At 39.8% G+C, this 13,675-nt stretch overlaps 1 protein-coding gene across 6 annotated transcripts in view; it reads left to right on the top strand.

The window, feature by feature from the left end:
- arhgap46b (Rho GTPase activating protein 46b) overlaps positions 1-13,675 on the top strand; it is a 158,749-nt gene that overhangs the window by 109,894 nt on the left and 35,180 nt on the right. For all 6 annotated transcript variants that reach the window (XM_073939563.1, XM_073939564.1, XM_068219384.2 and 3 more), the window contains 3 exons: positions 190-1,474; positions 11,792-12,419; positions 12,874-12,972. In XM_073939563.1, the coding sequence (XP_073795664.1) occupies positions 190-1,474; positions 11,792-12,419; positions 12,874-12,972 (2,012 nt within the window). The remainder of the gene's footprint in view (positions 1-189; positions 1,475-11,791; positions 12,420-12,873; positions 12,973-13,675) is intronic.

The following is a 13,675-nucleotide window of genomic DNA, read 5'->3' as shown; positions in this document are numbered from 1 at the left end:
GTCCATTATTCCTATGGTCTTGGTTTGTTGTAGACTCAAATTAGCTAGTCTCATCCGTAAAACTACAGTAGAGCATCCCAAATTAACCACAAACAAGGTTATATTTCAGTTTGACTAAAGCAAATAAAGCAGCTGCCTATGTGAACAATAGAGAAAGTGTTGACAGTATCCTCCTTCTGTGTGTTTCAGGGATGCTGCTCAAAGATGGCAGCCTGCTCCTGGGTCCAAGGCTGCCATGTTGGTGAAAGTTAACAGCTTTGGAAGAAATCAGTCTCTGGGTCCAGCTTCTGCCCTCCACCTACTTCACCTCAACCCCACCAACAACGGCACTTCATTCAAACCAGGTTACACGGGACAACTCACTAAAATGGCAGCTCCAGGAGACTCCAAGCAAGGTTACCACCTTAAAAAGGGGGATGCCAACTTCTGTCTGGTTTTACCCTCTTCTATCTCTTCCTCTGGCCACCAGCGCTCTGGTGCAGGTACACCTCGCCCCTCTTCCCCTCAGTATGGGGCTACACCCTCAGCACCCATCTATGATGAACCTCCAGCACTGGATGCCCCCATTTATGATGAACCTCCAGTGGAAATGGAAGTAGAAGGGGCACACCACTTACATCGAGGTCCCTACTCCACCAGCCTACCAAGGGGAACCCAGCCTCCTAAACTACTTCAGTTCCCTCATAACAAACACATCTGCAGCTCCTCAGCTAGTGAGTACAGTCCGGCTGGTCGGGAGTGCATCAAACATATGGTAAATGTGGATGCAACAGCATCCAAGCACCAGCCCCAGATATCTAATGCAATTGAGGGTACTTCAAGTTCAACCAGCCCTCAAATTCAACCTCAGTCTCCAGTCTCTGCACAGATCAAGAAAGAAGTGTCTTTAGAGAAGAAGCAATCATGGAGGCTGTTGGAGCCTCGCCACAGCCGTCAAAGCAGCCTCGCCTCCCAGGAGTACCCAGGCCCTGCTGCCGTCACATATCAGGACTCAGGATATTCCACCGGGCCATCTCCAAGTCTCCGGAGGAAGAACCGACGTCGTGCTGCTCTAGGCACTGGATCGGGTCGGCCCGGATCTGTGGGCAGCAGTGGGGAATTGAGTGCATTGAATGAGAAGCTGATGGCAGAAATGAGGGCAGTGGTGAACCGTTCCAATGCACATCATGGAAGCAAGGCCAGTCTGGACACTGAGATGGGCTCGGAAGCCTCTGGAAGTACTGCACGCTCGCCTGTCAGTTCATTAAAAATCGGTGCAAGAGGGGGTGGATCAAGGGAGGACGTGACATCAAGCAACCGATCACTGTGTAGGGCCGGGGCGAGCAACCACGGTGATGTGATGCTGTCACCATTGGTGACAGATGGGCTTGGAAGCCGACAAAAGAGGACTTATGAGAAAGTGGATTCGCTTGAGAAAAGTGGAACATCACAGACCAGCTTGTCTTCTCCAGAACCACCCAGGTCTTCTTCACAGGTACTAGCACTTTTCAAAGCTGTTCTCTTGCTTCAATATGCTAGTCATAATGTTATGGTCAGTCCAGACCATAATCTGGAATCTGGCTTTTTTCTGTATTCCTTTTCTTTTATTACCCTTCTCTTTTTCATTACTCCTCATGTTCAATAGTCCCACTGTGTTTTACGGAGTTCCTCTGAGGGGGGAAGCAAAACAGCGCTTCTCATCCGGTCGTTGTAGAAACTATGCAGGAGATGGCGAGGCTTGGGGTTTCCTGAGCTGGCGAGGGTGTGAATGTTACATTCTAAAGAGATTTAATTTGTCCGTCTCTGTGTGTGTGTGCTGTGTGGTTAGATAAGGAGGATTGTAGAAAGGCAGGTTGTTGTTTTCTAATCGTAATATATAAAGAAAATGTAGTTATGAGTCATGAGTTGAGTGAGGAATGGATTGATCCACAGAGAGATGTAAGGAGCCAAAAGTAAACCTGAAACATGTTTGTTTATTTTGGCTGTTTATGTGTGCGATATATATATGGGAATCGGGCACAAGTAGGTCAGTGCAGAGCTTGAGAATCAAGCTACAGTACTTTTTTCAGGCCATGGTCATGGATTCCTATATTTAAAAGGGTGTAGAGTTTTTATATGTGGATGAATGCATATTTGTCATGATAAAGGCAGATAACTTTGTATCAAAATATCCTCCTTTTTTAAGAGATCATGAAAAAAAAAGCTACTAAAGTAGCATCAATATGTACAATATAAAATACAGATGAACGTAGAATTCCCAGTTCTTCCCAGTGATTATGTGCTGTATCTTTATTAGGGGTGTTCATTTCCGGGATTTTTGGATTCGACTCTGATTGTTAACTCCTAATGTAGAATTAACTTCGGAAATGACTCCATTTATATTCACTTAAAATAGCGCAAGGATTAAATATGCTGTAACATATCGCACTTTATACATGCAGTTCTCCTTTGGTTTGAAAAAATCAGCAGTTTAAATCATCTGCGGCCAAAATAAAATAGTTATCAGCTTATACTTTTTACAGCATATTTTAATTGGCTAGTTTATATAATTTAGAAAATGGCGTAGTAATCGGTGGCCCAATGGGTAGCACAATTGCCTCACAGCAAGAAGGTCACTGGTTCGAGCCTCAGCTGGGTCAGTTTGCATGTTCTCCCCGTGTTCGCGTGGGTTTCCTCTGGGTGCTCTGGTTTCTCCCACAAGTCCAAAGACATGCGCTATAGGTGAATTGGGTAGGCTAAATTGTCCTTAGTGTACGTGTGTGAATGAGAGTGTATGGGTGTCTCCCAGTGATGGGTTGCAGCTGGAAGGGCATCCGCTGTGTAAAGCATATGCTAGATAAGTTGGGGTTCATTCGGCTGTGTCGGCCCCTGTGAGTAAAGGGACTAAGCCGAAAAGAAAATGAATGAATGAATGAATGTTTAATGGAAAGATGTGTAGCAGTTCATTAACAAATAAAAAACACCCCAATTGAGCCCAAACAACAATTTTAAAAAATCATAAAACTCCTAAATATCTTCTGTAATCTGGTGAAGCTGACAGTCATGCATGCCCCAAGTCTGCGGTTGTTAATCGCTGTATATTTTTGTAATGACAACAGATGCTCCAACCAATCAATAAATCAAATAGATAGATTGTCAATTTGATTTAATGATCAATTAAATAGTAAACCCCCTGCACAAAGTGTTTAACTTAAATAACTCATAACAAACCTAAAATAATAAGTAAAAAAGCAGTGTGATATACTGTGCCTCGAAGCATATCATATTGCTCTCGCTCCAGCAAATGTGTTTTTTATTGTACTTTTAAATAGCCTATTACTTTTAAACATCACTGTTTGTTTGTGCAATTTTTTCATTGTAATTAAATGAGGGTGTGTTAATGGGACCGCATATGCCGGAAGAAAAGGAGTGAGTCAAACCTGTTTTTGAACACTTAGCCTTGGCTTTATTTTTATTTAACAATCCTCTTTTTGAAACAAATTTCGTTTTGGTTTGATTCGTATTTTAATGTATGTTTTGTAGTTATTTGCAGAATAAACAAGAAGAATAGCCGAAATATTACAGGTGAAATTAAGTGTGTCCAGGGCCAAAAAACAGAAACAAAACAAAACACGACCACATGTATTGTCAGATTTTGTCAATAAATAAATGGCTACTTTTGTCATTATGATGCAGTGTTTTTAATGTATATGTTTATTTAGACTATTTGTGAAATAGGCATAGGTTAAACCTTTTTTTGAGCATATAGTAGCAACCAGTAACATAACATCGTAATTTTACCTGCAATGTGTATGTAAGATGTCGATTTGCTCTAAATTCACACACATATGCTATATTTCATTTAAAACTCAGCAAACTTGACATCACAAGCAGATTATCTTAAAAACCAAATTGCAAAAAGTGAAATTGAAAGCAAACTTCATTTGCAGCACTATTTATAATAGAGTACTCAAATTCAAAAGCAAAAAGTAGAAAATGGTTGAGCCTTCATTCAAAGCGGGTGCCTTCGGTACTCATGTTCGAGAATAAGCATTATAACTGTAGCATGCAATTGCTTCATTCAAGAGGGTTTAAAAAAACAGACTTCCTGTTCTCTTTTAGAGTTGAGTCCCCATGCCTAATCTTTATGTTAACTTAAAATTGTATTGTAGTCAACTTTGAATATCAGTCTCTAGTACTCTTAATTAGGGCTGCATGATTCTGGCTAAAATGTGAATCACAATTTTTTTTGCTTAAAATCAAGATCATGATTATTTCTCACGATTCTGTAAATGTTAATTAAAGGGTAATATGATTAGCCTATTATTATTGTTAATTCTCAAACATATGGTAAAACAACAATAATAATGTTCGGCCTGTTTGTAGGTCTACTGTTGCTTTAAATGCTCAATTTTCTATAGTCATTATGGTGGACTTGAACAGACTTTCAATATGTCCTGTGTGTTAATTCACAGTAAAATAATGACATCAGAATACAACTATTTATAATCATTAAGTTGATTTATTATGTTTGAGACTTGTGCTTGTCATTTGTCATTGACAACATTATTAGACCATTTGTTTTCACTGGTAAAATTTGAATTTTGTCATTATCAGATTCCTTCTTGCATTATATTCAACATTATATATGGGCTCGGGTTGTTATACTGACACAGTAAACATTTATTTTCATCTACAACACTTTGTGTTCGCTATTATAGAAAAAAACACATCAAATGATTGTCGTAATCATAACTGTAAAATGCGATATGATCATTTAAATGATGTGCGCACAGTTTCACTTTCACTTCCGAGTGCGGCTCATGGCTGCCGTCACTGTGAGAAAAAAACACATATGCAAATCAAATCTCCCGCACGGCCCTCAAACAACCACTCTGTGCAACAAACTGAACTTTATTTACAACTTCATTACCTTCATTACTATGTAGGTTGTGTTCACTAAAGTAGGCATCATAGACGGGCATGTGCACATTCTCGGCAATGTTGCCAGATTGTAAAAAATGACATAGGCGGGTAGTGTAAAATTGGGCGGTTTTGTAAATGCATGACTGCCAGCCCTGTTCTTCATTTTTAAACCTGTTATGATCTTCCAAAGAGGTGCCATAGCCCCCGTTCTCCTCATACAAAGGCTTACAACAGTTGTGATCTCCAACAGATTGTTGGCCGGTTATTTTTAGTTTTCAACGGGTTTTAGGCTGGAAACAGTCAGCTACTGTACATCTGGCTACACTGGTTCTCGGAAGTAAACAAACAGCTGGCAGTCAGCTCATGTGTGTATTACGTGAAGACAGAAATGACTTTTTTGGATGAATTATACCTTATAAATACAGTATCTGTAACTTTTAATGCCATTTGCAGTTGTCAATGTTTTTGTGAAGACTTGTGCGACTGCCTTGCTTCCCTCCTGACCTTGAAAATATGATTGCCTGAATCGTAGAAAAAGCTGAATTAAGATCGTGTGTAGGGTCGAATCTAGATTGTGATCTTTTTTCCATTAATCGTGCAGCCCTACTCTTAATGTTTCTGTTTGTTTTAAGAAACATTTTGTAAACGTTTTAATATAGGATTCTGCCTTGAGGATGAGAATCTCTGACAAATATTTGTTCTGAAACAACTAGATATTATTAATTTTCAATAATCATGAGAAGCAGTGACTGCAGTTGAAATCAAGAAGGAAAGCGATGTGTAGCCGATTTTGGATTGAGGTTCTGCATTTGTTAGCATTCGCAGGCATATTATGAAGTCATTCCCATAAGAGTACTGGAAAAACTGGAACATAAATGAACCTTTAGTCTGGGGTCCACCAGAAACAACCTGTCTGTTTTAAAACATAACAGAAATACAAGCCCAGCTATTTGAAGAATAATTGAGAAAGCAAAACAGAGGCTCAGAGTCTGCTCATTCACTCAGCCAGGTGTTGAGGTTGTACAAGAACAGTCAGCTCTTACAGCTCACTGTGATTTGGCACGTTTGGGTAATGTGTTTCGATGTATCTGCTGACAGATCCATTTGTCATTAGTGTAGGTCTCCACATGTGGTTTGGCTTCTCCAGGGGAGCACGAGTAGTTAAAATCATGTATCTTAATACACTAAGAAAACTTTGTCATCAATCAAATTATCATAAACAATTTAAAAGCTCCAGTTTAGCTTAATGTCCTTTTTCTTACACAGGCCTATGTTCATGTTTTGTTAACGGATGATAATTCTTTATAGTTTGTTTGAATTTACTAAAATACAAATTTACTTACTCCAAGGGCTATTTTTATTGAAGTCGATATTTAGTCGCACCATGTTGGTGTTTCGTAACATCTAGTTTTTATGAGGTGGGTTGTTAGCACTCAACCCCCAATCTGGAAGACCAGGACATACACACATACACTATGGACAATTTAGCGTACCTAAAGCACATGTCCTTGGACTGTGGGGGAAACACAGGGAGAACATGCAAACTCCACACAGAAAATGTCAACTGACTCAGTTGGGACTCGAACCAGCGACCTTCTTGCTGTGAGGCGACAGTGCTACCCACTGTGCCACCATGTTGCCCAAAATACCTCTTTACCTACAGTATTTAGCCACTTCAGTCCTCTTGCCCTGATTTTCTCCTTGCCATTACATGGCTCATTAACATAATCAGAATTACCATCTGATTAAACTGGAACAATATGGTAAATGTAAAAGCCGACTTGAGAGGTTGGAAACACTGACTCAATGACTCGGTTCAAAGCAAGCTTATTACGTCTTAATGGAGGCAGAACCCCACTAATGTCCAGATGCATGGAGAAACATTCCATTCTTACAATTTAATATGACCACATTGTTAAATCTGTATCATTCAGGGCACCGTGTCACATTGACGTAATGCCAGCGGTTGCCAAGGAATGAAAGCAAATCCTTATGTTATGGGAATATATTGCAAAGTTAATGTTAAGCCACTGCATATACAGATGACATCATGCGCACAACCTGTCATCTCACATTGACCTTTTTTTGTAGCTATAATGTTCAGCATGATGGTGTCTGGTTGTTTTGCATGCTTTACCTATACTTAAACATCTCACATTCCTCAAGTAAACCTTAAATGTTTTTATATATAATGACAGTCATTTTGGGCCTATACTGTGTCCAAACCAATATGAGATGTAAGATGTTACACAATTGCATTCAAAGCATTCCATCGGCGGACATGAAATTTACTTTTTTTTTATTAAAGTTCCTATTATGGGTTTTTGAAAATGACCTTCCAAGTAAATGAAATGATACAGTTGAGTTTTAAACTTGAAAGTGCACCGTCTAAAACGATTGATTCTTCAACGAAACAGTCAACTCAGAGTCGAATAAACGGATCGTGTTGGGTTCGGATCTTTTGCTTGAATGCATCGACTGCGATTCATCAACAGATATGACATGCCGGGTCTGGTAAAACGTGAACGCGCCTTTCCCTTCAGATACTAGCAAAATACAGGAGATCACAGGACTGATCATGACACGAAGATGGCGATCACTGACAGATGGAGATTCGGCTGTGGGGAATAAAGGGTTAAAGTTCACAACAACACAGTATAGCCGACCTAGTGCTATGTTTGCTCCTGTCATTTTTCAGATTTTTGATACAATAACCTATGCTGTAGCGCGGGATTTGCCGGCCGTTTGCTATTAAAGGAAGAAGCAGCAGAGACTATTATGTATGGGACTTCATCAGACTTTGACAGGGATTTTGTCAGTAACAGTTACAGTTTATATGAATCGGTTTCTCCAGATCATAACATATACGTGTTATTAAAATTGTTGCCTCGTTTTCTGTAGTTTGCAAAATATGTATTTAATTGTGTGTTATAACTTGTAATCGTTCCGTGTGGCTTGTAATCACTTGTCTAATAGATCAGTGCTTGTACTGTATCTCCCAGGTTAATACTTCATGTGGCTATTCACATACTGCATTCAAAACCACGTCGAAATTGCGTTGCGTGCTTCTTCCTTCACTGATTTAAATGCGTTTCTGAACTTGCAATCCTCTGCTGTTTTTCTTTGCTATGGCCACCATCAGCTGTTCGTTACACGTGCTGCGGTCAATTTTTAAAAGAGTTTATGTTTTGCCACTGTGTGGATTAATACTGAATGTGTGTCATTGTTATTACTTGGTGTGAGATTTAAGAGTAGAGTAATATGATGGTGTTTTACATTGCTTTAATGCATTCTTGCATTGGGATCTCATACTCTCTGCTACTTCAAAGGCATGGTGGGCGCTTCTCTCTGTCTCGCACTGAACGCAGTCGATCAATCACAACAGACTGGGTCATTGGCTCAATCAGCGCAGATTAGCTTTGCGCTAAGGGTGGGTTTGGATCAAATGAATCTCTGAACGAATCATATAGGAGTCGTTGGGACAATTAGGTAAAAATAAATGCATATTATAAGACAATGAAAGTGTTTTTGACCTTGCATGCATATCAGCCTGTCGTTGGAGACCCCCAAAACCAAAATATGACCTTTTTTATAATGCAAAATAGGGGCTCTTTAATGGTTATACTATAGAGCTGTTGAACGCTGACTTTAGATTTGCTGATAGACATTCTAATGTGTTTTAATGTTCTTAGACGTTACTAAAGTAGTTCCAAGCAGGTCTTGACTGCACTATGCCAAATTACTTTCAAAGTCAAAAATCAAACAAAGCAGAAAGCTTTGAATAAGACAAAAAAAAAAGGACAAAAACTGAAAAATGTCTTGAAATACAACATCTGTCTTGTTATGTGTGGTAACCAGTCTAAATAGGTAATAATCAACAGATGTGTTAAAGCAGGGTTGTCAGTCATTGATTGAATCAGTCACAGGCAGAGTGCAGTGGGAGAGTGTGCAAGTAAATGACAAGTGAAGCGTTCGCCGTTGTGATATTTTTTAAAACAAGAGGGGTGATCAAAAGCATCTGACCGTAAAATCAGAGGGATAAAGAAGTAGGAAGTTTCTGGAACTACGTGATATCATTGATATCATTCAAGTTTTTAAAACTAATTATTTTTTATTATTTTTATGATTTATAAATCCATTCAAGATTTTTTCAAATTAAATCATCACTTGCTTTTGTTCATATCTTGGACAGTTTAACCTATTAAAGTTTATAAAATATTAATGACAAGAGAACAAGGGTTGCTGTACAAATATATTGTTTATTATGCCAAGAATAAAAGCAAAAAAATGTACACTTACTAAAAAATACAGATGCTTTTTTTATTATTTTATTTAGCCAACTCCACAATTCACACATTCCTGTCTGGTTAGTTTCTGTCCTCTACTTATATGCTAAAAGGCAATAATGGTCCATAAAAATAACATTCCTGACCGTCATCACCAATAAAGCCTAGAAAAACAGGGCATCAGTATATAGTATTATAAATTTTTTATTTATGTAATTGTGTACTTGGGTCTCCACTTTTGACATGACCTGTATTGGCTTTAACAAACTTATCCCTCAGGTTTTTCCAAACTTTTTAACAAAAACAAAACTGTAACAATTGGCAATGGCACAGTAGCTAGTGCTGTTGCCTCACAGCAAGAAGGTCGCTGAGTTGCTGGTTCAAACCTCGGCTCAGTTGGTATTTCTGTGTGGAGTTTGCATGTTCTCCCTGCGTTCGCTTGGGTTTCCTCTGGGTGCTCTGGTTTCCCCCCACTGTTTAAAGACATGCAGTACAGGTGAATTGGGTAGGCTAAATTGTCCATAGTGTATGAGTGTGTGTGTGTGTGTGTGTGTGTATGTTTCCCAGAGATGGGTTGCGGCTGGAAGGGCATCCGCTGCATAAAAACATGCTGGATAAGTTGGCAGTTCATTTCGCTGTGGCGACCCCGGATTAATAAAGGGACTGAGCCGACAAGAAAATGAATTAATGAATAATTATTGGTCATCTAGTTATCCCTTGGACTCATGGACAGATCATAAAGATGTATGTACAGTTGTTTTAGACAAAATCTCAGACAAAATGATTAATATTCAACTCAAATCAAGCGCGGCGCCACGTAAACTGTTCGCTTATGTCTTAAAAAAGTTAGTTCACTCCGCCAGCCGACATCATGTCACAAGCACCGAAAGCAGCCCTCCACAAACACAGCGATGATGTCACATTTGTTGTGCGCACTCAAGCAAACTAGCGAATGCGTCAACTATAAAACAGGCTTTAGCTACCTCTTTGCAAATATATTTGAGCATATTTGTGACTTGGTTAATCCCAATTAACTCGAATTAACATGTTGAGAAGCACATGTTGGTGTCTTCGAGATCACACAGATGAATAAAGACTCTGTCAACTGTCACTGAGTTGTTATGGCTATTACTAATATTTGACGAAAGTACATTTATTTTGAACTGTGATCAAAACTCACTGCAACAACCTTTGGATTACTTGAAGCCAATAAGAAGCAACAATTTTCAATGGCTATGAAATAAGCAGAACAATTTCTTTTGGTGCATTGTTTTTTGGAAAGTAATGTATACCCCAGATAGCATATGAATGTGGGCCACTCAGTTATGTAAAACTGGTGGTCTTCCTTCGGCCCAGACAAAATAAATGTGAGCCTGGTGTGCCCCACCTGTACATGGCAAAAGGGGGCCAAAGATTCAAATTCATAAATGGGCCATTTAAGGCAAAGATTTGGCACTTATGGCAAAATGTAATCTGAATGTGAGCCTAATGTGACCCATGTGGAAAATGGTAGATTTGACCCAAATGACTAAGGATAAATGTGGGCCGCAATTGGCAAAAATGTGGCATAGTCATTTAAGGGTAATCTGGGTTTAAACCCAAAGTGGCTCACATGTGTAGGTGCAAATGTGGCCCAGTTATCTTAAGACATATGTGGGCCAATTTTGGTGAATATTTGGAACAGTAAGGGGTCATAAAATGGGTGTTAATTATAGGGGTTAAACCATAGCTCTTTGACATGGCAGATATGGGTAGTAAAATACACTGTAAAACATTTTGTCGTAAATTTACAGAATAACACTTGTCAGCCACATACTTTGTTTTTACAGTCCTGGGCCAGAATAAAAGCAAACTGTGGCCCAGAATAGGATCAGTTCTGGTTCATTTGGTTGAATTCTGGCTGATATGTGATTTTGCTATGGTTTAATTTTGGCCCAGATCTGGCAAACAGGAACAGACCGCCCAAGTGCCATCAATCCATGCGTTATGCGGGCCCGATGTAAGTGTCTGGTGTGGGCCGGATTTGAGCCACACGAATTTTGCTAGCTGGGACCTCAAGTGTAGCAACCACCTAATGTGTGCATTGTTTACTAATTCTTTTATTGCATGTGATCAATTATTTCAGACATATTAGTCTGCTTATATGATGTAAAAGCTCCACAGTCTTTGTCTTTATGTCAAGATGTGTTACAATATGGAGGAAAAGAGCTATCACTACTCCATTTTACAGTGACTTTAAACATATTTTTAAAAGTGCTTTTAATCTATATATGAAGCGGATGTTTCATTAAATTCCTTTTCTTCAGTGTAGAAGTCGTCAGACTGGGGTTTTGGGTGCATTAATGAGGAGAGAGGGAGAAAGAAAGAGAGAGAAGAGAGAGGAGGCAGTAATGTTTGATGTTGGGATGTGATTTCCATATTGGGTCACCTATTTAGGGAGCGAGCATAATCCATGCTAACGTCTCCAGGTTTCTGCAGGGAGAGTGAGTGAGCCAATCGGCTGCAGCCTACGCAACACACACTCAGATTCAAGTTCTTGCGGCAGTCGTGATGATGCAAATAAACAGCTGCATCCTTACTGACTGATCTTTCTGTTTCTCTATCTCTCCTTTGGTCTTCAGACAGGAACACTGGAATCCAAAATTCAGCAGGACTCAACAACCCGGGACTGTGACCATGAGCGAGCGGGGCGAGGGAATGCCCACATCACTCGTAAAAACAACAACAACAGCCCCCCTCCATCCAACACCAGCACGGGTTACCAGTACCCGTACTCCACCCTCTGCAAGCCTACACCAGATACCAACATGGAAGACTGGGCAAGCAAGAACCTTAACCAGCACACACAAGGCCTTTTTCGTAGACGCGTCTCCATCGCTAACATGCTGTCATGGAACCGTGGCTCCATTAAGAAACCCATGCTGATCACTAATGATCGGGCTATCAAGAAAGAAGCCTGCGAGATGTTCAAACTGGTCCAGGCCTACATGGGCGACAGGCCAGTTAGGTTGGACAAACACCATGCGGCCCTTCAGGTGGTGACAAAGTGCTGGGGGATGCAAGGTTTGAGGGATGAACTCTACGTTCAGTTGGTGCGACAGACCACCGATAACTTGTGTTTGAGAAGCTTGGAGTCCGGTTGGGAGTTGATGGCCATCAGCCTAGCTTTCTTCTCACCTTCACCCAAATTTAGGCACTATTTGGAAGGCTACATCCAACGACACCTCGAGCCCAGCAATGACAAGAAAAGTAGGTCTTTAAAATATTTATATGAGATCAATGATTTAAGATACATAGTTTATCTAATCTAATGACATTCATGCATTTGAAAGTGTGTCCTAAGTGTCTAAATACCTTTTGGGGCCAGTGTGTGTCTTGGAGGGTCTGGTGTTTTTGTTTGTAGGACAGTTAAAGGACACACACAGGGGAGTGTTTATGTTTTAGGCTATCCCGTATGGATTCAAAGCCTGAAACACTCATATACATACAAACAGAGCAGGCTAATATTGGTTACACTGCTAAAATGATTATGGCGACATGCCTAACCAAACAGGATGTAACGCTGTGGAAGAGAGAAAAATAAAACGCAAGGGTTACTGCGGGTTAAACGTCATAGGCCATGGAACAATAATGTCATGCATTGTTCAGACGGAGTGTTGGAGCATATGAGTGTGTAAAATAAAACTTTTATTGTATCTGACAGTACTCCAGAACATCATGGAGCAGCAAGACATCAAAAACAAGAAGAACTCAAAGTCCAGGAAGAAGAGGAGACAGAACAATGACGAAGGAGAGGATGAGGGTGAGTTTTATGATGGAATAAGCAATTTGCTCAATAATTCAGGGAAACGCATAAGCCATCTTAAGGGATTTTGACAGGAATTGTCAAGGTGAGGAAATGGCTGCCTTTTAATTCATAAGCGGGCTTACCAATTGAATGGGCTTTATGCACAACTAGGGCCCTATCATACACCCGGTGCAATGTGGCGCATGGCGCGACGCAATAGTTTTTGGCTAGTTTCAGCTTGGCGCAAGAGTGGTTTTGAGGTGTTGCGCCACGCTGTTTAAATGGCAAATGCATTTGCGTTCATATGTGCACCCATAGGCGTTTTGGTCTAAAAAGGAAGATGTTCTGAGGCGCATTGCTGGCGCGTTGCTATTTTGAGAAACTGTAATAGATTTTTCAATAGACCAAAACAAACCTGGTCTAAAGTCCAGCGCAGAGTTGCGCCTCGCTTATACACTGCTTAATACACACAAGATGTAGAGCAATACCCAAACATCTTTACATATAAAAAAATTTAAATATTAAGGATATATATAGGATATAATAAGAATATATATATAGGATATAAATATAAAGGATTAAAATATTACAAAACTTATTATTTTCTAGCCTACATAAATACGAAAAACCACTGCTTTTATGCCTTCTTCATCTCGGGGGACATTTCAGTTCATTCATAACAATTTGCTTTTGTATAATGTTATTATTATTAGCAGTA

The sequence above is a fragment of the Danio rerio genome, chromosome 23 (genome assembly GCF_049306965.1).
Source record: "Danio rerio strain Tuebingen ecotype United States chromosome 23, GRCz12tu, whole genome shotgun sequence".
Lineage (NCBI taxonomy): Eukaryota > Metazoa > Chordata > Actinopteri > Cypriniformes > Danionidae > Danio > Danio rerio.
This window is presented reverse-complemented; position numbering and strand designations above follow the sequence as displayed.